Raw genomic sequence first — 23,790 nt, 5'->3', positions numbered from 1 at the left:
AATTGATAAGTAATAAAGAGATCAATCAACAGCTTCTACACCACTATCACAGAAATCTTTTACAATCTGACCAACTTTATGTGGAAATAGTCTGCAAAATAAAAGTAAATAAATAATTAAATAAAATAGATAAATATTATATTTCAAATTCATGTCTGTCGAAGTCTTTACAATTAAGCCTGCTTTATTTTGGGTCATCGACCTACAGTTTTTTTTTTTTTTTTTAATTATTATTGAGAAAGACTGATTTTTCAAGTCTGCATTTAAATTTGAGGGGTGATAGCTCCTCGATACAAAGAGCTGTTAGCTCTTTAAAAGGTTAAAAGTGCCACAATAGCACTGGATTCCCGGTCATTGCGGACTCTTCGGACTAGAATAAACTCTGTGAATAAGCCAAAGAGGAAGATGTTTACTCATAATGAAATCATCTTCTTGAGCGTCTCGAGTAGTAATAATTTTAGGTTAGTGGAATGGCAAAGCTGGCAGCTATGGGAAGGCTAATAGAATTGGCTGGACCAATTAGCTAGGTAGGAGCACTGTTTCAAGAGGTTAATTAATGTGCCATGATTATTAAAAAAAACAATCTGTAACGTACCGGCGTTGAAACACTGCACCTTGTGTCGTCATGAACAGAATAGGATATCGTATAAAGCATCCGCTTTATGGAGATGCCCTATGCAGCAGGATATATTGGGCTGCAAGACTCTTAAGTTAAGGTTGCCATGAGTACGGCATTATTATTTTCAAGCAATTTGTAGTTCTGAAAAAAATTCTGGTGGACTAGATTGGATAAAGTGATAAGAAGAAGAAGAAAAAATAAATGGAGTTGGGTTAAAGAAGTATCGAAGAGATAGCAATATTAAAGAGATGAAGAAATGAGAGTTGTTAACTGAAAAATCAGGGAGAAATATAAAATTATAACTTCACCAAAAATAGTCTTACCTAACTACATCGTGGATAACTAACAAAAATGAAGGTATGGTGACGCCTAATGCATTGCGTCTCATCGCTTTGATAATATCACTAGCACAATCTTTAGGACTCACAAGACCCATTACTCCTTCGAATCTGAAAATAAAATAATAAAATAAAACATTTTACATACTATAATTTTTTTTTTTTTAACCTTCTACCTAATTATTACGACGATCTTTGTAATACGATTTGAAATTATCGATTTCAACATTTCACAGGAGGATCCTTGATGTTAGAAGCTGAAAGTGAAACTCATTTTTCAGAAATGGGCAGTTCGGAGATGTAAGCAGTTCATCTATTAGCATTAAAACAAATTTGTAACTTGGAGATGGGCTGAATCATTTACAAAAGCGGCAAAAATTTGCACAGTGCTTCCTACGTGGAATTGAGCTAAAATCACAGAAGAATGATTATTCTAATATTAGAAGCTAGTATTCACAAAAGAACATCATTTTGGAACTCAGGTGTTCTGTAAAGCGAATTATATCTGTTGAAAATTGTAAACGATCCCAATATTATAATTTATTTGGTAAAAGCTTATCAGTTAATTAACATTTTTTAGAATAACTTTTTAAAACAGACATTTTTTCTTAAGAACTAAAAAAAAGGAACTAGTAAAAATATAAACAAACCTTATTTTAGGTTTTTTACACAGTCCAGTGTTAACCATATATGGGAAAATGCAAGTAAATTTTACATCAGGCGCTTTTCCTTCTTCTCGAAATTCTTCTATCAGTGATTCCATTAAACCTGCAATTTAAAAGAATCTTGTAGAACCAAATCAATATTTTGAAAAAAACGTTAATTTCTTGTTCAATTTAAATGTTTTATTTTTTGTTTTTATTTAAAACACATCCACATCTGAGGTTATTGGTACCCGGGACGGTCTCTGAATAGTGTTGTCTCAAAACGCGATGTTCTAACCGGACAGTTAGAGTTGTAAAGAGCTCCCAGGTAAAGAGAATCAAAAAGCCAGCAGCTAGATTCGAACCAGGAACTCCGCATGGAAATCCAGTACTCTGATCACTTAGCCTATCTCATTCCTATTGTCATTTGATTGTGCTAGGTCGGCACGCGTAACCTTCTGGCTTTCAAACACTATATACCTTTCTGAGCAAAGCAGCTTGGAGCCTATGCTTTGTTTGTTTATTTCAAAGATAGAATTTGTGAAGAAAACTTTGTCAAGAATATTGTTTAAGAAAATGAACTTAAGCGTTCATATACGAACCTTTGACAGCAAATTTAGTAGCACAATAAGGTACGAGATTTTTGAGGCCCACTAGTCCAGCTATAGAAGATAAAGCAACAATATGTCCGTGATTTTTATTGACCATATCTGGTAATACTGCTTCAAGTAACTGTAATTAAAAAACAAATTAGAGAAATAACATTACCTAAATTAAAAAAAACAAAATAGGATAATTCTGTTTAAAGCAAACAATATTGTATCCTTATAACAAAATAACACTTTACCCAAAAATGTGATAAAATGTTAACGTCAAACATTTTTTTTATTTCTTCAGGTTTATGATCTAGAAATCTATGGCAAGGCATTATACCAGCATTGTTGACCAAAACTGTAACAGCTCCTACTTCTTTGGTAATCCTATCTACAGTGGCAAGTACTTCCTCTCGTGATGTAACATCGCATCTAAGTTCAACAAAGAAAAGTAGTTTAATTCAAGACAGTTTTTAGGTAATTAATGTAATTTATTTAAAATTTGTTTAAAACTGTCCAGTAGGATAAGGGTTGATCGTCAAAATGTGCCCGAAAAAGCGTAACGTTGGAAAACACCCAACAAGGACAATTATTTTATACTTTTTATATAAAACACAAAATTTTCTGTAAAATATAAGGCACGTTCTCGTCTACAAAAGTAATTATATAACAACTACGAAGATTTAATATTGCTGCATTCACTAAGATATATCGGCTCGAATATAGAGATAGAAGTTCGCTATATATGAATATTTAAAAGAGAGTAGTAGTCAGTGCACATATTGAAGAGGGCTTTTGAAGATAAGGGATATTGTGGAATCATTTCGATCTTATTTTAATTTGTAGAGTGCTTCCAGCCTAAATTATCTAGATGGCTATATTAGTTCTTCGATATTGGCTGATACAATTTCAACATCGACCCCTTTCAGAATTCTTCTCCATTAAATAAGTCATTATCATTATACGATTGGAAATGTATGTCATTGCGGAACCAATCATGATTGGTTGTTGCCTTCAAATTCTGCCTCTACCAGTTCCTTTTCTAAACACGGCTTGAGTGCTTTAATAAATATTTTCATCTCTACACTGTTTTTCAAAACTACGTATGTAATATAAATCTATTAAAATTTCCAATAGTTACTTACTTGTAAGCATGAGCTCTTGTACATCCTTTTTCTTTTAACAGCTGTATAGTTTCTTCATTGCCTTTTTCATTAATATCTAAACAAACAACTACGGCACCAAGTTCACCAAACTGTACGGCAAGTTCTTGGCCAATACCGTGCCCTGCTCCAGTAACCTGCAAATAATCGCAGAATATAATTATTTCTAAGTCTACAACTTTTTTTTCCTGATGTAATTGATTCATTGACTAAATCCGAATAGGGATTGAATAGGACCCTAGTAAGGCCTTTCTTTCCTTTTCCAAATTTTATAGCTAGAGAAATGTAACAATCTTAAATTTTAAAACCCCATTTCATGTATATTTTTCACAACACATCTGGCAATTGTAATGCCTTTACTTTTTTTTGTAATCTTAACTGTAGTATGTGCAGTAAGTGCGCTAAGCCTAATGAACAAAATAGAAAATCCCTTTGCTGACTGAAATATGAGCAACTCATCTTTAGATGAACCAAATTTTCTACTTTATGACATAATAACAACAAAAATATATGTTCCTATTTAAACTTCTACTTCCTCGTTATCATTCTATGAATTCTGTTCTAGGCTAATGTTTAACTGCTTGGTAATTCTAAGAGGATCGGAAAATACAATAAGGCCATTTCGGATATAGATGAAATGAGGCCTAGGAGGAAAACCTTTGTAGGGTTTCATAGGACCTGAACCTTTTTGTAACATATCTAAATGACTCTTAAGTTGCAGTCCAAAGAAAACATATTCTTTGGAGTAAGTCCCTTCGGAAAAAAAAAATGTTCACTTCATACTGTTTCAAGACACCAGTATTTCTATGAAACAAACAGGACTGGAAGAGGTTTTCTAAATAGTGGGTGTCCCAATTGACTCCTTGGATCTCCGTGTGCACTCTGGCCTCTGTGGAACTGATTTTATCCTTTTTTAGAACAAGATTATATTCTTATTTAGAATATATTCGGTATACAAGATTTGTTATGTGGATTTTGGATCTACATCTTTATAAAAACTCCCCTAATCATTGGCTGATTAAGTGGATTGGATAAATTAATTGGAGGTCATCTCTTTAAAGTGTAACTATTAGATAGGATATCATTTCTCTTAATGCATGTTTATTTTTTAATCCTGGCAAATCTATAAGCATTAGTTTTACGCCCAATTAAAACTGAACACCGCAATATAGTTTCGGTTACACTCCCTGTGTTTTATGCAGCCTATACTGTTTATTTCGTGTAGCAACCACTGTGATTGTTAAAATTTAGTTAATAAAGATGCAAAATAAGAAAGTACTTACCAACACTATTTCACCAGCAACGGATTTCTCTGCTGGAGGTATTATTGCCAGATATATGGCCTCTAAGGATGCATAACATGCTTTGAGCATCATGCTTAATATGTCGAGGAATAATATTCCAATGGAGTATAGTCTGAGGAGCATTGTGTTCTCCTCCCTTGAAAGATAAACAAATGGTCATTCTAAATTCGAGCATGGCAATTATTAAGATTTTATTTTTTTGTACATAAACAAACATTGATAAGCTTTACCACTGTACCATCTATTCAAATACTAAATTCAGTAAAAAAATTAAAAACTAAATTTGACTAGAATAGAACTCGTTAGCCCTCCATGGTTAGAGGAGGTAATGAACTGTTACATGTTACAAGACTATTTAATTTCTGACTTTTGAGACGAGTGACTCTCAAATTCTAAATTTGCTGATGAATATTTTAAGTGATACATCTAATATACTAGTTTTATTTCATAAACTACATCAAGAATTATTTAGCACTTTGACAGACTTATGAATCGTATGAACTTCTTTCAGAAGTAATGCCAACCAATTGAAGATTATACTTTCTTTTATAAATAAAATTCAGAAATAGATATGAAAATTTATATTATTACGTGTGAAATGATAATTTTAAATTCCAGTTAATTGAATTTTATAAATAAGTTAAATGCTAGGGACGAATCAAGTACTTTGAAGAAGTAATGCATGCTGTTGACGCTGGAAGGCGCCGTATGTTCTAATTGCAATTTTTATGGTAACTTTTAAAATGAAAATTTACAAGATCAGATTGCTCTAATGCTTTTCTAAAGAAATGGTTCTCAATCCTTTTTAGAAATTCCGAACACTTTCTACTTGATGTTTTTCTTGCGGAACACTAACTTACATAAAATTAAGGCACTACATACAATAGGCAAAAAAAGTATTTGCACACCCTGTTATTTTAAGGTTTCATATAAAAACAAAATTCGCTTTTTTACCCAAATTTATTTTAAGTTAAGTTTATTTAACTTCTTAAATCAAGCACTATAAGATGATAAATATAAATATGCAAAAGAGTCAGATAAATTAAGTATAAAAAACATAATGTTATTTTATACTGCAAAAAAAGTATTTGCACACCTAGTTAAATATTTCAAAAAATAATTTGGTTGACCCATAACCAATCATAACATTGCCCTTAATATTTAGTGTGCATCTCTTTAGCTTAAATTACGGCTTGTAACGCCTTGGCATTGATTCAACTAAATTTCTTGTCACCTCATCTGATAAATTGTTCCAGGAATTAACTAACACTTGTCTTAAGTGCTCCTTACTTGTAATAGAGGTCTGGCGGACTTTCCTGTCCAGGATATGCCACAGATTTTCAATTGGGTTGAGGTCTGGTGATTGAGGTGGGGTCAGTAATCTTCTTGGGGCATTATAAAGAAGCCATTCTTTTGTAACGTTGGCCGTATGTTCTGGCTGGTTATCCTGGTGGAAATGAAAATCGTTCTCCAAATCTAATTTTACAGCACTTGCCTTCAAGTTGCCTCGCATCACCTCCAAATAAGACCGGGCTGTTATTATGCCCTCAAGAACTTCAAAATTACCCACCCCAGAGTAAGCCATACTGCCCCAAACCAAAATATTTCCTCCTCCATGCTTAACAGTTTTTAATATATTTTTTGTATTCAAACCAGTTTTATTTCTTATCCAAATTGTTATTATATTTTGTGGTTTAAAAAACTCAATCTTGCTTCCATCAGAAAAAAAATAATTTTTTCCCGAAATTCAACAGGTTTTTTAACAAATTCTTTGGCGAACTCAAGACGTTTTTTCCTATTAACCTCACTGATAAATGGCTTTTTTAAGGGTCGCCTGCCTCGTATGCCTTTATTGTGAAGGACGTTTCTTATTGTTTGAGGTGTAACCGTCTTTCCTGAACAAGACGCCAGGTCATGCGCAAGTTTTTGAGCGCTGTGAGTTGGTTTCCTCAGCGCGTCTTTGACGACCTTCCTCCTCTCCCGTTCATTTAAGGCTCTTGGTCGACCTGTTCGCTGTTTATTTTCTGTTGTTCCTCTTTCAATGATATACCTCACTGTTAAAAACGATAAATTTACTTTATTTCCCATTTCTCTATTACTGTTTCTAGCACGATGTAATATAAGCACTTCCTGTCTCACACTCACAGGAATTTTTTTTAGATTTTGGAGCCATCTCAATGCACCAGTTGAAAACACTATTAAAACTAATGAATCTAGTAAAGGGACTATAGACAGTACCAAAGGTGACGTTAATCCTCTTTTGTTAGGGCATTTGTTTTATTTACATGTCAAGAGATCCCAAATACAGCTGTGCAAATACTTTTTTTGCAGTATAAAATAATATTATGTTCTTTATACTTAATTTATTTGACTCTTTTGCATATTTTTATTTATCATCTTATAGTGCTTGATTTAAGAAGTTAAATAAACGTAATTTGGGTAAAAAAGCGATTTTTTTTTATATGAAACCTTGAAATAACAGGGTGTGCAAATACTTTTTTTGCCTATTGTACATGGATTTATCGGCTAGAAAGTAATGGTAAACTACAAAGAAAAATAAATTTAACTAAATCTGTGAAGAAATAGAACAAATTCACAAAAACGGTGATTCTTAGGGGAAAAAATTAAATATTATCAGTGCAGATAATGAGAAAATCAAGAATTGAGTGCAATTTGAAATTCATAATTTTTTTTTTAAAGACGTACAATCAAATTAGGTGAATTTTATGAAACGTGGGAAAAAAGTACTGACTGAAAATACATTAGTATTAATAAAACTGATTTGGTTATGTTTTTAAATAATTGTTTACATGAATAAGTAACGCATTTTAACAAAATTGGAGGTTAACCGCTCGCCTTTAATTTTTGTTTACTTTCTTTTAACCCTCATTTAAAAAAAATGTGAAGTTATTGTAGATTTTATATTTTGAGTATTCATTAGAAATACTTTTTTGTTGTTTAAAGTTACCTTAGGTAAACAAACAAATTATACGAGAACTACTCTGTGTGCTTTATTAAATCCGTCAAAATTATAATATCGAAAATCACAGTTATATTTCCTTTAGATGTCATAATTAGATTTTGGTCAAAATCGATTATTCGGAAGTACATTACCACAGAAAGGTTTTTCCAATTTTTACTTTCTGTTGTTTTGCTAAGAGAAAGTTTCGAGATGGTCTTTTCAAAGATTCATTTGTTTTTTTTTTATTAAACTGCATGCTAATAAGAATACTTTTGTAGTAGGGTGTTCAGGCTTCTATCATCTATTTATTATCTTATAGCAAGAAAATCGACCTGAGAATCCGCAATACTTTTGTAAGTGATTAAAACTATTGAATACATGAAGTTGCTGATCTAAAGTTGGAACGTTGTGGACTAAAAGGCATTATGGTTAGATTTTAATTCAAAACGCTCGTTGAATAAAATAATTTGTATCGAAATATTGTTTCAACTAAAGGTGCTTGACTTGAGGCGTATTGAATTTTGGATCAATGGCGTAATAGTCTTGGGATTTATATGATCGTTAATAAGTACTAATGTTTTTATATGATTAAAATTTAGCAAGTAGAAATGTATGTATATTTCCTGTACATTATCACAGAACAGGATAAATCAGCGTCTAGAAACAAATTGCCACGGAACGAAAGGTCAAAAAAAGGGACCGACCCGCTCAGTGCTCGATATAAACCAGTATTCCATAACGTCATAGAACAGAATAAACGCATGCCATTATTAAATATTCTATTATAATGAGTTCGTCTATCATGTGGTAAATTTACTGAGAGATGTTCATAGGTTAGAATAATCTGCTATTTTTCATTTATTTTCACAGGGAGTAACTGCTAAAACATCTTTCGGTACAACACCAACAGCAAGTTGGTATATTCCAGTTAAATCTCTGAACTGAAATTCGGATGACTTTTAATAAAGTAAGTATGAACAAAATTTTAAGATTTTTAAGAGAAAGTCGTGCAGTTGTTCGTAGCATATTTTATATATTTTTTTAGTTCGTTTGCTGGTTATATGCACTTTCTTGAAAATAGTAAATCAGTAAAATACTTTAAAATTGAGACTATCATTAGTATGTTTTACATGGATTTCTTATTCCAAAAATTCATTTTATAAATAAGCAAAACATGTTTTATCTTCAAGTTTTCTACTAAGGTTGGAATGATTAACTTGTACGATATTTTATAACCTTATTATAAAGAGAACATATGTTAATCTATTTAAATTACTTCACCGTATAAATAATATTACTATGACTTAAAATAAATCTAAAAATCTGTTTAAAATTTTCCAGTTTTGAAGTTTTGTTTAGCAGAATTGTTTTAAGCATAAGAAGTACAAAATGGGGTCAACAAACCCAGTCAAATCTGTTTGTAAACCAGAGAATAAAAAATTTGTGGATCTTTTTCAAAAAAAAGATGACGTAAGTTCAATTACTTTTTTTTTTTAATTCAAAAACTGAATAGTGGGTTAATATGGGAAATAATAATGACATCGTAGATAGAACTAGAAGAAAATTAGATCAATAATCCTGTCCTTAATGATAAAGCCGATCCAGTTGTAATCTGATCAGCAGCAGTCATCCGCGGACGTGTATAGTGGCGAGATTTCAGTATACATTTTCCACTAAAAGAACTTATTGTTGCTATAGAGTTTCAGCATAAAGATAAACAACGCCTGGCGCATGTTGGAGCCTTGAAGGCTCTGATAAAAAAACAAAAAGGAATTATTGTCAATTTTAGATTTTGTTACTGATTCATCAAACCTGAACAGCAACAAATTCTGTAGAGAATAAGTATAGCCTTTCACACAAAATGGAAAGGACTTTTAGTACTGATGATTCATAAATTTGAAGAAGATATTAGGGATGCATTCTGATTCAGTCACTTTTTCTCCAATCGTAGGTTAAATTGGTTCGACGTACAACATTATCTAGGGTATTATTGGAAGATTAGAGCTCAGGGACATTCCATATAGGAAGACCGAAAGGCTGCTTCGGAGAAAGGTTTTTAGGAGCTTTTGGCTACTAAGACCCGCCAATGAGTAGCTTTCGAAGGATGTGGCCATAGAATGTTAGTTACTGATTAAATAACTGCCTAGGAAAATTTTGTTGAGGTGTTGGAAATCCTAGTTACGGGATCGCATCTTCAGAATTCCAAAAAGCTCAATCTTCTCTGATTTGATAAAATTAAAAACATGTTGATGGTTTTTAGAGTGGTTGTATTCTAATGGACAAGTTGGACTTAACGATGTCGAACAGTGCTAACAGTAAGGCCAGACAACAGATGCAGAATGTGCGGAAAGAGTTGAAAGGGCGTACCCATTTCCATGATTTTGAAGCGGAAAGATTGTTGCACATGTACTGGAAGATGACGCAGATCGCCCGGATGAACGTTGTGGAATTTCAGTTTTTTCTGTATCATGTGTTCGGCATGACAAATTCTTATATGATCAAATTGATATATAATTTTTTGAAAGAGAAAAAATTGACTGAAGGCCATAGTCGGATTGGTCCGGCCCAGTTTGTCATCATGCTGTCAATATTCTGCCGAGGATCTTTAGAGGAGAAAATTAGTTTCGCTTTCAGGGTAATCACTTTAGTTTTTGTTTTAATTAAGATAAGTAAGTGAGTAAGAGGGTCCAGGGAAACTAAAAGATATAGTTCAGGAGAACTACTTGCAACCCTACCCTTGAAGTACTCTTAAATGGATTTCCATAGAAAAACAAACTATTTTGGCCAAACGTTTACTGTAACTTCATCTAAACGCAATAACAGTTTTAAGTTTCTGGGATTTGGATGTATTGGAGTCGTGATGGATGCACGTACCCATCACCAAGGGACCGTAACGTGTATTTCTGAGGGAATTTCCCTTATTGCAAACTTCCCCTTAAGAGCAGGATGAAAACAGAATACTTGTGTTTTATTGAATAACATTTTTAAAATGTTGTTCTTTCCTCGTTTGTTAAGTACAAATGATAGATTTGCAGATCATACTGAAATAGTCCTTTAGAAGATATACCGAAATCACTTAGTGTAAATACATGTGTGAATAAATAAAATATAAATCTAAAACTTTTATATGAAACGTTTTCCTAGGAATATCCATTTTAAGGCATTTCATGGCTCGAGGACTTCCTTTGTTCAATGGGCTGTTTCAATCTGATGTACAAATCTATTATCTCTACAGAACTCACGAGAATTGAATGCATTAGTAAAGATGTTTGTTTTCGCCAGTAACTTAATCTAAATGTTCTTCCAAAAAACTTGGAACTAATAACATAAATTCTCAATGCACTAATCAAGAAACATTATCTAAAAAATATAGAATGATGTATCCAAAACTTTTTTTGGGGAAAAAAGTGAATTTTTTTCACTCGAGGTGTATGATTATATAATGTAGTGGAAAGGAAGCTGATTCCGTCTGTCCTTGGCAATCGTGCGTTCACGCCCCGTCCCGCAGAACTATTTTTCAATGAGTGAATATATTTTTTAAGTTTAAATAATTTCAAAGCTTTTTCCTTTTTTTTTTTTTAAAGTTGATGGCCTTGGCTATTACCATTTTGTTATTTGCATCAAATTTTAACAGATAATTTATTAGTCTTAATTCTTGCACGCAAGTGTTTAAGAAGTGGAAAAGAAATAATTAAGTGCGTTACTCAAAACGCGGCGCGTGCGGACACCTGTTTCTTATTATTATTATTTTTTTAATTTGTGCAAAAAAAAAAAGAAGATTTTTAATGTTATAAATTTTACTGTTGAAGGAATCTTGAAGTCACAGCTCCCCCCCCAAAACTCCACTTAAGTCAATTATTCTTGCGAAAGCCATAGTGATTGTGCTATAAAATACCTTATCCTCAAGTTCAAAAGAACTTCTTTGATGACTGCCTTAAATTCGAAAAAAGTTGTTCTATCCAGTCGAACTTCCAATGAGCTTTTATTATCACTTATTTGGAAATATTATACATTTGAAATTCATAAATATTGTACAAGTAATAAAACTGTATATTACTCCGAAAGCTCACTTGAGAGGAGAGCATTCATCCCATCCTAAGAACCTTACTTCAATTAGATTTCTTGTTTTGTTTTTTTTTTTTGCGAGGGGGAAAAATGCTAAAGGCACCTTCCGACGATCTGTCGGGTGTGCGGGGCTCGACCCACTAAAAAAAAACCCTCCCCTTCAGGCGTAAAATGTCCATCCCGGAACCGCCAAACAGCATTACTTCCGGATAGCGCCTCGTAAACTTGGCTTTCCTCTTCAATTACACCTGCAATTATTCCAGGTCCTTTCTTTTTCTTATTAGGATCCTCCTTACCATGGAAGAGTCCCTCGCCCAGGCTTCCTCATTTTCCAGCATCCGCCCGACGATGCTATCCGGAGTTATCGGACCGGTAACCCCCTCCTGCAATCTTCTTCTTCTTTCCTGTACCCAATGTGTACATTCAAAAAAAAAAGTGTGCAGAGCGTCATCCGTGTCTGAGTCTCCGTAAATGCAGCCCCAGACGGCCGGGGTTTAAAGTCCTCTCAAATAACCAAATTTTCCTTAGAATATTGCGATTATGTTGAAGCTTTTTTTTTTTCTATTGAAAACTTGAATGAAAAGTTTGACTAAATCCCAATACTTTTTTCTCTTGTTAAAAAAATAAAGTAAGGAGTAAAATAATAAACCTTTGTGAATACTTGAAATTTTAATTAAACAAATTAGATGTAAAACAAGAATATTTTTATATTCAAGAAGAAGAACTTATGTTTTCGATTATTTTCCAATAATTGTCATGTTGTCGAATGAGGAAATCAGAAATGTAAGTTAGAAGTACAAATAGGAACTGAAATACAAGTCGGAACAATTACAATTACAGTTAGGCGGATAAATAATGTTGGCTAGCCTTCAGATTCACGATTTTGCGTAAGAACCAAACAAAGAAGATAAATCTAAAGATCGAGGAGGAGAGGAAGGTACACTACTGCAAATAGTTTTAGCCTGTCGCTATTTTTTATTGGCCATTCGATTATTTTACTAGCTCCATAATTAGAATTTTAGTCTTTTATAATATTCCTTATAACGGTTTTTCATTACCCAGTTTCTGGTAAACTAGACAAGCTTTTCCTGTAAACCTTGGGATAGTTCCAGTTAATTGACAACTAGGCGGTCTAACATAAAAAAAGCATGCACTTTTATACCTCTACGTAAAACGTAAACAAGTTTTTGAAGGTAATTTTAAGCGATAGTTTAACTATATGGTGATTATTTTTAGCTTGTTAATTGCGGCACAAGATATTGATCACCTTGTCTATTCCGTGAAGTATCGCCGGGATCCGCTAACTCCCCTGTAAACACTTCCCTGAGATATTACAAAAATTTTCTTCTTTTACAGCTATCAATGAAGAAATAGGTTAACTAAATCCTCTTGTTTTACACAATTTACTTATGTTATGATGCAACACAAGATTTGGATCCGGTTATTTATGATGTAAAGTTTTATTTTAATCAACTTTATAAAAATAAATAAATAAGGAAAAAACTTTATTTAAATCAAGTAATAAATAAAATAAAAAACTCACACAAGTTCATGAAATGTTTAAAAAATAGGAACTACATTCGTTGAGCTCTATTAAGATGAATGCAATAGCTCGCTACCCGTCCTGTTGATCAGCATCTCTACCGTGTCTTTTTCTTCTTCATCTCAGTGTAGCCGCAAACGAGTAATATGTATAAGCTACCAAGCCGGCGATGTGGACTTGTAAACTTTGAGTTTATATGGACTTATTCACTTACTTCTTTCGCACAAAAATATTATTTCGTGAAAAATCAAGCAAACTGCAATACATATCTCCGAAAAATGAAACGCAGTTACCATGATTGCAGACAAGAACACTGCAAAAGCTAATAGATTGAAGAGAGATCATAATACTTTTAGCAATCTTGGCTTCACTTGATTTTATATCTACAGATATACTTCCAATAAATGTACTTTCTAAGAAGAACCATAGACTTGTGAACTGGAGGTTGACTATTACTGTTGAGCTGGACGGGAAGCACAAGAGATTATTTATATCTACTTTTCCGTGATTGTTACCCAAAATGGGATGTCTGTTACCAAATTTGGGCCAATGTGGATGATACTAGGATCAACTATGGATTTTGGAGCCGTTAAACAAGAGAGGCAATTACATAGTTACTTAGGATGGGCGTGTCACATCTTACAGTTCTATCCCAACTGTCTTGACTGGTCAAGGCCGAAGGCACACCTCTTCTCGGGTTACCGCTAATAAACAGCCCGCTGGTCTTATCTCAAAACTGCCGAGTTTGAGAATTAGGCGATTTTACTATTTTGATCATTAAAAAAAGAAACCTCCCTAAAAGTGATATTTTCTTTTAACCCGCAACTTTAGCAATATATTTTAATTATTTGACCGTTCATTTCGTTGAAATTACACTTTTAGAAGGATACCTATCGACTTCATTTCCAAGAAGTGCCTTTTAGTCGAATTTCCCGTTAAAAATATTGTAGTCTTTCATAAACGCAACGTGTGTTCAATGTTCATTGTAAATTTTAAAGCCATTATTGACAAAATTCAAAATAAAGAATTCCGTTTAGCTTTACTTCTAAAAAACTACTGCTTCCGACTCAAGGAAACTCCTTAAAAACATTCATTTCTGATGATTATTCAGATTCAAAAATGGGATATGATCGCAAGATTTTCCTTATTAATAGTAAGAGAGTATAAAAGTGGCGTTTTTTTAAGTTTAATCTGTATGCTAGTGTTTTTGCGTACAATTTTAAGCCTTGAAAATCTTTATTAGACTTGTTTTTTTTTTTTTACCAAGAAATGTTAATCATGATTAGGTGCACTTCCTGTGACGTCAATGCAAGCGTAACGCAAACGGATGGTAATTAGCCCGTAATATCCTTCTAAAGTCAAATAAAATATAGAAATATAACGATAAGTACCTTTTTTTTGTCCAAAAATTCCAAGGTGAAGTCGAAATCTAGAATATATCGATCAACTACTTATATCCTGAGACGATCTAATGATGGACAGAATCTCTTTGTCAAAATATTTTGATAGATACTCAAGAAAAAAACCAAAAAAAAAATCAGAATTTAAAAATCTTCTATTTAGAATGAGCCTTATCAGAGAGACACTACACCTAAACACTTATCACACAGAGCAAGATAATACAGTGGTTGAGTAGTACAGCTCTGTATCCGAGTTATCGCTCTTTAAAAAAAAAAATTAAAATAATCTCTTTTCTCGAACTAAAAATAAGCGGCTCTTGACCTTTGAGTTTTCATTATCTTCTCTTTTAACTAAATTTATTCACTTATGTAACATTTAATCGTGAAATAATACAATATATAAAACATCTGGTGGGAACCAATCGCGCGATTTCCTCTTACCTCCTCTTACAATTTGTACTAAAATGGTAGTTGACCTCTAGAGGTCATGAGAGGTACTACATCTGTACATAACATAGAGATGGCACTTTAGAGGGAATTCCTCCCAGAAATCTTCAGAGGCTTCTCATCAGGGGTATTTATTTATCAAGGGATTTCTAGCTGGTTATTCTCCACAGTAATTTTGAAGCCTGTATCCTCAATTGATACGGGGCCCATCCACCGTACTTAGTGGAGTATCCATTTGCGTTGTGGTTATTATATATTTTGTTGCAACATCTAAACGCTCCAGCAGATTTAGATTTAAGTCACATTTTTCATGACATCTTTCGTCTGTTAGAAAATGCTTTGTAAAGAAATAGTGACGAAGTTAGAATTTCAGGAGAATGGTTCGCGCATATCCGTGGAAGTGGTTGTGTTTGAGAGAAATGCTGGGGCAATGTACTTATGTTCCTAGAAACTTGTAGCAAGTTTCATTTTCAGTGATTTTATTGTCTCTTTATATAAATTGAATTAGAGAATAAATTTTATCTATTGTTATTGTTTAATAATGTTGTATTTATCTGTAGGTTTACGATCAAGGTGCCGGTTTCTTATCCGAAGAAACTGTGATGAAATATATACGCAGGACTTTCTACAAGAAGGGCATGCAAAATAGACTTATAGATTATGAACCAAAGGTAATTATATCATCTGAGTTTATTTATTATTTTTAACAAATAAAATTAACGATAATAGGTAATAATTGGTTGAGCGAGCATGGCTCACAGGACAAGTTAGAACCCTTCTTTTAGAACAAGGTGTCGTGTTCTCGGCCGTGCTTGATTTATGTTACATCAAAATATATAAATAAATGCATTCTGCTATGTGGTATTTTCATGTCAGAGATTTTGATTTTTGCTCTTGTAGGGCTCAATCGAAATTGAAAGTTTTAGCTTCCTGAGGTTTTTGGTTTTGGAGAATTTTGTTCTCACGTAGATCATTTTTCAGACACAGGAGGACCTCAAAATGGGTATTTTCTCTGAAAACTCATCTAAAAAAACAATCTAAATAGTTTCTGACTTATTTTTTATTTGTCACAATTTTACATTTTGCTAACAATTCGTCAGCAAGTCATGTTCATTACTAATTAAAACATTTTGCAATGAACTTCTTATACAAAGTTTCTTGTGTTCATCAATTATAAACCAGAAATTTTTCAATAGCAGTTGTCACTAATTAACTGTATAAGCCTCACAATTTCATGTAACATATTTTATTCATAATTACCATCCGAACTATTTATTTGTAAAGATTGTGACTAATAAAAATAAGTGTGAGGCTATCTTATATTTTTTGAAGATAAACACTCAAAGAGAATCTAGTAAAAAAATTACACTCGAGATAGCTAAAATACACTGGCAAAGAATATGATTATATAGGAAAAATAGTATTAAGTTAAAAATAACTAAAATTTAAGAAAAAAAAAAAAAATAAGAAAAATATTACCTTCTTAAAAATGTGTAAAAAGAAAAAAAATGCTGGTCGATACAAACTAATGTATCGATTAATGTGATTTATTTCGCTTGTAAATAAATCGCACAAAAGTATTTCTTTACGAAAATAAAAAGATTACTATTGATACACTTCCAATGTAGGATAATAAATGCGCCCACTGTGTGGAGCTTTTCCTCCCGTACTGAACACAAACACACTGACCGGAAGATAAAAAAACGTAGGTGGTTTTTATCCGGACTGATGACCCAGTTCGACCGTGAGGTGAGCACGTAATTACGCTTTTATTACAATAGCCGACAGTAAACTATAAATACTGAAATATTGTCAAACAATAACTGCTACAAGTGTTACGTGTTATGTTGAGGAACTTTATTGTCTTTTAAAAGACACGATCGTAAATTATAACAAGAGTGACAAAAAAAAAAACTATTGTGAACCATTAACGACTTCCTCTTTATCGCAATTTACGCTAATAATTATCTTGTTAAGCATAAAGTTAAGCTTTGTATCAAAATGGCAGTTAGACTTAAATGTTATACAAGTAAAATGTTTCTAATGAAATAGGTTTTTTTATCCCTGAACGGTTTCGGATTTTCATCCATCATTACAGATTAATTAATCACGACGGTTTAGTGCAGGGGTTCCCAACCTGGGGTGCGAGAAATGTCCAGATAAATAGGATATTGTTAGTACTGTTTTTTTTTTTTTTTATGATTTATGGCGCGTCAACATCTAAGGTTATTGGCGCCCGGAGCTTTTTTTTTTCAGTGCACTGCCGGTTCTCTCGTTACCGACAACACTGTCCATCACCGCACAGTGAGCTGTAAGAAGCTCCTAGGAAGAGAAAATCTAAGGGTCAGCTGCTGGATTCGAATCCGGTACCTCCGCGTGGGATAAGCGTACGCTTACCGCATAGCTAATCCCTTCCCTCTGTTAGTACTGTTCAAATATTTTTCATATTTCTAATTCTCTTGCACATATTTCAAGGAAATTATAATTTTTTTGTAAAGTATACTTTCTTTGTTAATAATCTATGTGTTTGATTTTTTTTTTTTGTTATATTTATCTTTGAGCAAAATATAAATTTCAGGGGGCGTGAAGTTCGAGTGAATTTTTTTTTAGGAGTAAGGTTGGTAGCCCCTGGTTTAGAGAATTTGACTTCAGCTGTTTTCGTCTTACACTACATTTGCTGACTGAGTGCGAGAGGTTACGTATCATGCGTGTGTATGTTATTTAAAATTTTTACTAAACAACTAAATATTTTTGTAAATATAGTGAAATTGAATTAAAAATAAAATCATGAAATTGGTAAAGAGACACTTTTAATGAGCCCAATTACAGTTGGGCAATCCTAACATGTAGATTGGTGTTCCAATGAAACATGCGATAGAAATGGCTTTACTCTTTGCTGAGTAGACTTTAAATTTGTTTTGTGCTTTTTACTAATGCTCTTATGATTTTCTCAAAATCGTGAGTATATAGTGTATATAAAGGAAAACCAAATGGCCAAGAAAGCATGGATTTTTCCTCCTTCAAAGAAAAATTTTCGTGAAATTTACAGTTTTACAAACTATAGTAACAGTGAAGTATGTAAGTTTCTAGCAAATGAAATTTTAAGATGTTTTGAAATTTCACAAAAAATCTTGCGAGGACCCAACCTTGATTTCTTTTTTTTTAATTACATTTCAATAACTGGTGCAACAATGGTAATATTTAATCTGTGAGGATTATTCTCAGGGAAAAAAAAGGTACTAATTTGAATAATACCGTGTTATTAGTAATCTTTTTAAGTAATTAAAAACGGTACAATTCGCACGGCCTCATCTATAAGAATTGGTTCACACAATAGATTCCCAAGTCCTAAGCAGTTTCTAATCTACATTATATTTTTTGAGGCAACAAGGTCAAACTGTAAATCTAAATTTAATACTAAAAGTTCGCTGTTCCCGAATTGATGTTTTAGGGAAAATCTTGAAAGGGAAACCATTAGACTTTCTCTAGCTCCAATTATTTTACAAATTAAGATGGGCTTCAAAACACATATTTCTTGTGAAAACCTAATTTCTAAAAATGTTTCGTGTTCGCATTACCTTGAAAGATGAGAAAGTGAAAAGTTTGATGTGAACAATTAGCGAACCAAAAAATTTCAAAACAAATTTAACTTTTACTCACATTGCCCTAAAACTAATTTTTCGAGAAAGTTTATTCAAATAGAAGTTATACATCAGCTTGGTAAAGTTAATACAAGTTATAAGTAAGAAATTTAGAGAAAATAGAATCCATTTCCGAGATTTATCACCAAAAAGTGAAAAATTCATTCAGAAAATTGACTTTTCTTCCAAGTTCCTTTTCATTTAGTGAACTAAAGCCAACTGATATTTAGTGATAATTCTAAGTATGAAGAGAACTTTTCGAATACAAGCACATTTAAGTCAGGGTACTTAGCAGAGGAGAAGATGGTTCTAACAAGCTTTAAAGTCTTTAGCTGAGTGACTGTCCACTTCATATTTGTTTATACTGGTATTTCTAAAAAATATTTCCGTTTGGTTATATAACCATAAAGGCTGGTGCGATATAATGAAATTAAACATTTAGTTTGTTTTATATAACCAAACAAAATGAAATCAACAGACTAAAAAAAAAAAGAGAATAGAAATATTATTAAATTCCAAAACGAAAACTGACGCTTAGAGCCCAAGGTCTATGTCCGAGTTTGGCGACTTTAATTGAGAACACATGGTCAGTATCCTATCATCAAATGTGACCTTCACTACCAGGACCACTGCTAAATGTGGCTTCAGCGGCTATTGTAGCACCTGCAACCTACCTGTGGAGCAATTAAGAACCTAACAACCCCTCTTCAAAACCTTCGCGTACTTCCACTACAGTTTTTCACATTTTTGTTTACTATTAGCATTTCATTAAGATCGTGGAAAAACATTTTCGAGAAGATGGGATGAAAAAATTAATGCCAGTTTCAGTCATTAAAAACTTTATTCTGCCGAGCTTTCGACCTAGAGGGACTAGGTCATCTTCAGGGCTGTGGAACAGCGTGTTAACAATTATATTACAATGAATATGTAGTTATAATGTAACGAAATGTAAATTAGGTAAATATTTTTGTAAATTTTCGTTACATTATACGTAGTCATTGTAATATAATTATTGTTAACACACTGTAAATATGTTCCACAGCCCTGAAGATGACCTAGTCCCTCTAGGTCGAAAGCTCGGCAGAATAAAGTTTTTAATGACTGAAACTGGCATTAATTTTTTCATCCTATTGAAAGTATGATTCAGTCACCAAAAATAATGAACAGTAATTTCCGAGAAGTTTATGTTTTGCTTTTTTTTTCATAAAACTCTACTTATTTTAAGTTTCTTAAAGTCAGAGTACGTTATTTTTAGAAGAATGAACACACATTTGAAAATTTACGAGTGTGTGAAATAAACAAAATCAGGAAGCACAAAAACTTAACTTTTTTCTTCCGTTTGACTCTCACCGTCACCTCAACGTCATGTTTACGGCAGAAATCCGCCAATCGTTAGTTCATCTTTACTGTCAAAAAGAAGAAAAAAAAATTTAATCGGGCAGCTCTTCGATCTTGACTTTTTAGTGGAAACATCCGTCATTATGCCCTCTTGAGTTTGAAATTGGAATTTTTTTATGTACGTTTCCACCTTAGCTTAAAAATGAAATTTATGTACTATATTCAAGTGCTTACTTGAAAGCTTTTGGTTAAAATCAGCCAATCAGAGGTTGCTATTCGTTTTGTTTTTATTTTCGCTTCTTGTCGGAAATTGTTACATCGTCTCTAAATTTAGATTACTAATTACCTGTTTAAATTTATCAGTTTCATTTAAAAATATCCTTCCGTCTAAATTTATCTTAAAAGTGTCATCTAAATGTAAAAGAGAGAGAAGGTAATCAATGTAGTCCCACTTTTTATTTTCTAATAAAATGTTTTATTCATTACTTAACATGAGATAAAAGTTTACATGGAAGGTTATGTCCGTGTTACAAGGTTGTTGGCAGTTTATTTTTTGTTAACTATGCACATTAAAAGGTAGCTGAATATGTAGTGTTTTAGTTAATTATTTTCCAATTAATTCCATTAACGTTCAATAAGAAAAGTGATTAAGGCAGTGCTTAAAGCGAGGTTATTAATAGTATTGCTGATTAAAAATACGATTAATTGGTAAATAAGTTTGATGGTTTTTAATGACATCTAGATTGGACGTGTGAATGACGTTTGAGTGATGTTTTGAGGATCATTTATCTGGTGAGCTATTTTAAAATTATGTCTTATTTCTTTGTAGATTTTCACTACTTGGTGGATATACCAGTCTTCTATCAAACCCTACACTCACGGCCTGCACATGTGGGTAGATGGTACAACTATATGGGTTAAGCGGACTCACGAGCAAACACTTTTAACTCATCATCAATCATGCTGGGTACTACGTTGCGGATGACTGCATTCTGGGTACTTCAATTTGATGTTAATGAATGCCGCAATACTTTTTATTTTTTTAGCTCTAGGATTGTGAAATTCTATTAAAACCTCTGTCGTACCTCTTTCTATATTTTGCAAAGGAAAATTTGTAAGGAACCTAGAACGCGGAGTCGTACCCCTCTCACCTGGAACCTCCACTGTGCAGTCAGTAGCGATGCAAGCTAATAGAATGCATTCTGACCTCAGAAGTAAGAGAATAGAACCTTGAAAATCCGCAGCCGTTCCTTTTTTTAAAAAACATTTTTTTCTTAATCAGAACTCTACATCAAAATTACTTTCATACAGTGTAATCGGGAGAAAAAACAAACAAAAGTTAAAGAATCAAACAATTTATATAAAACACTTAAAATACTTCTTTGGATTAACTTTGAATTCTCCTATTTTCCAGGAATATTTTTCATATATATTACAAATGTTTGATCCGTACGATGAAAAGAAAATCTCTTACAACCGATTTAAAGAGGCCATCCTGGAGCAACCTCCATTGTTGCAAGCACTTGGGCAAATATTTCCCGACCGGTTAGCCGTGTACACATTTTTAACTACCTTCACCCATCTAGTCACCACTCACCACGTGAAATTTATATATGAGAAAGAAACGGATACTGCAGCGGAAGGACCAGCTGCCAGGGAGAAGAATCTACTCAAATTGCAGATGGCACCTTTCTCACAAGATCATTTAAATGAAATCTTTAATAAAATCATCGAGGAAGCTTCTTTCAAAGTTGAAGAAAGAGAATCTGAAGTAGATGAAGATGAAGAACAAGAAGTTGTTAAACAGGTTAACATATTAGATGATGAGGATATAGATGAATATATCTATGATGATGAAGATTACGATGAAGAAGATCTAATGGAAGATGATGAAGTAGAATCAATTGAAGCCGGGGATGAAGAAGAGGTGATAGTCGAAGAAGAAGTATCAGAAGAGGAAGAAATGGAGAAAGAAGTAGAAGCTGTAACTGCGGATAGTACAGGTGTTGAATTAGAAGTACAAGATGAATTGAAAGAACTGAGTATGGACTTGGATGAGAAGGATTCTTCCACAAGTGATGAAGAATTTGAAGATGCAACCGAGACTATCGATCTTGGTCGAGAGGACTTATTACTTGAAGTGTCTAGCTCATACGAATGTGGTATAGAAAGTATGGGTGGCATAGAATCTGACGAAGAAATTATTGGTGAAGAAGAAAGCAATACTGAGGAGGAAAGTAAAGAAGTTTCTGGATCAGAGGAAACCACAGTGGATGATGAAAGAACTGAGGAATGTGGGAAAGACGATACAACGGAAGCTGTTGAAGAGAAAAAGGAATCGCTAACTACAATGTCGGAAGACGATTTTGAGGATGAAGAGGAGAAACAATCTTTTAAAGAGATTGATTTTGATGAGAAGAAGAAGAAAAAAGAAAAGAAAACTGCTGCAGACAAGCCGAAGGAGGGCGATAAAGGTAGAAAGAAGATGGGCAGGAGGAAAGAAGTTGCCTCAGTAGTAACTGAGGAACTGGAAACTGACGAAGATGAAATGGAATAAAATTATCATTCACAGCAATTGTCGCTTTTCATTTATCTTGACTTTTCCTTATCTTCTCTTAACCCTCGGAAAAGAAAATTCTAATATATATTCGATTTCGATTTTCCTAATTGCGAAAAAAGGGATTCCCTGACTGCTGGGCCTTCTCTATTCCTCCAGAACTTCAACTAGGGATCTGTGAAGTACTCAAGTGTTGAGGGATATATATTCTTTCAAATTTCTTAATTTGGAAGCTCTACTCTAGGGGAAGCTCTTCTCAGACGGAGAAAATTTTCGGAAAAGGGTGTGTATTGGGGCCCAAGCCATGATACGACCCCAAAAATATACTACACGTGACGGAGGTATCTTAATTATAAGTTACTGTCAGTTATTAATGTTTTTATTTTAGAATTGAAAGATTTAATGGAATGATTTAGACTTAACAGATATTACCTGCCGTGGTAGTATTTCCTTGTAATTAAGCGGTAAATTGCGTGGAATAGACTAGAAATGGCGCTCGTGGAATTAAAAATAGATTTGAATGCTATATAGTTTATTGGCTGGCATTAGTACTAACTTAGAAGTGAGAGATAATTACAAAACTAGAAACTATCTTACTAAAATTTAAGATCCAGATAATGTCCAGATCCAGAATCCTCGGAACTACAATCATAACGCTTCTTGGTCAGTTTCTTAAAAGACACATTAGAGAGAAATAGTTCTATAAACGGCCTTGATCTTATCAGAACCTTTGTTTGCCCTTTCAAACTATTTCTATATTTATAAATTCTGTCGATTTTAACTATTTATTTTCTTACACTACATTGTTTTGTATACTCACTATTTCTCGTCAAAATTAAAGAAAAAATGATCACAAAGAAAGAGGTTTAAATCAATGGGTATTTATAGGAATTTTCCAGAAAAGGGCTGAAGACATTTTAGTTTTAAGTAAAAAAAAACCCTTGGGTTTTAACCTCTACTTAGCAACACCCTTCACCCACTTCAGTACAGTGCGAGAGATAACACTGTGCAAAGACGGTACATTACAGCATTCTAGAGGTAACCACTAAACAAACCTCTCCCAGAAATTCTCTCTTAAACGGGTTTTCTGGGAAAATGTTTTAAGAAAAACTCATAGTTCTACAGCTAAGTGATTGGTACTGTACTAAGTTTGAAGAAAATCCAATCTTGGACATT

General features: G+C 33.1%; 2 protein-coding genes across 10 annotated transcripts in view; one reads left to right on the top strand and one right to left on the bottom strand.

Annotated features, from left to right (window-relative positions):
• Window positions 1–23,790, bottom strand: part of firl (firelighter) — a 37,948-nt gene continuing 14,158 nt past the window's right edge. Inside the window, exons 1-8 of one of the 6 annotated variants that reach the window (XM_074136848.1) lie at window positions 16,558–16,698; window positions 4,641–4,797; window positions 3,340–3,494; window positions 2,449–2,626; window positions 2,204–2,333; window positions 1,608–1,725; window positions 943–1,068; window positions 1–91 (exon numbers count right to left, since the gene is read on the bottom strand). In XM_074136848.1, the coding sequence (XP_073992949.1) occupies window positions 22–91; window positions 943–1,068; window positions 1,608–1,725; window positions 2,204–2,333; window positions 2,449–2,626; window positions 3,340–3,494; window positions 4,641–4,784 (921 nt within the window). In that variant the 5' untranslated portion in view covers window positions 4,785–4,797; window positions 16,558–16,698 and the 3' untranslated portion in view covers window positions 1–21. Of the gene's footprint in view, window positions 92–942; window positions 1,069–1,607; window positions 1,726–2,203; window positions 2,334–2,448; window positions 2,627–3,339; window positions 3,495–4,640; window positions 4,798–4,876; window positions 5,027–14,622; window positions 14,836–16,557; window positions 16,699–23,790 lie in introns of those variants that run through there. The other 5 variants (XM_074136847.1, XM_074136846.1, XM_074136849.1 and 2 more) reach the window with 5 other exon arrangements.
• On the top strand, window positions 2,653–22,632 carry LOC141458605 (uncharacterized). Of its 4 annotated transcripts, none has more exons than XM_074136839.1 (6): window positions 2,653–2,671; window positions 8,494–8,590; window positions 8,965–9,093; window positions 9,884–10,258; window positions 15,639–15,749; window positions 21,472–22,632. In XM_074136839.1, exons 3-6 carry the CDS (start codon window positions 9,013–9,015, stop codon window positions 22,612–22,614), a joined length of 1,710 nt encoding a protein of 569 aa, XP_073992940.1. In that variant the 5' UTR covers window positions 2,653–2,671; window positions 8,494–8,590; window positions 8,965–9,012; the 3' UTR covers window positions 22,615–22,632. The 4 variants fall into 4 exon arrangements, with proteins under 4 accessions (XP_073992940.1, XP_073992941.1, XP_073992939.1 ...); XM_074136838.1 differs by lacking the exon at window positions 2,653–2,671 and adding an exon at window positions 7,748–7,976; XM_074136837.1 differs by lacking the exon at window positions 2,653–2,671 and adding an exon at window positions 7,748–8,051.

Source organism: Rhodnius prolixus, unplaced genomic scaffold, assembly GCF_049639745.1.
Source record: "Rhodnius prolixus isolate KJV_2025 unplaced genomic scaffold, Rpr scaffold_5, whole genome shotgun sequence".
Classification (NCBI taxonomy): Eukaryota; Metazoa; Arthropoda; class Insecta; order Hemiptera; family Reduviidae; genus Rhodnius; species Rhodnius prolixus.
This window is presented reverse-complemented; position numbering and strand designations above follow the sequence as displayed.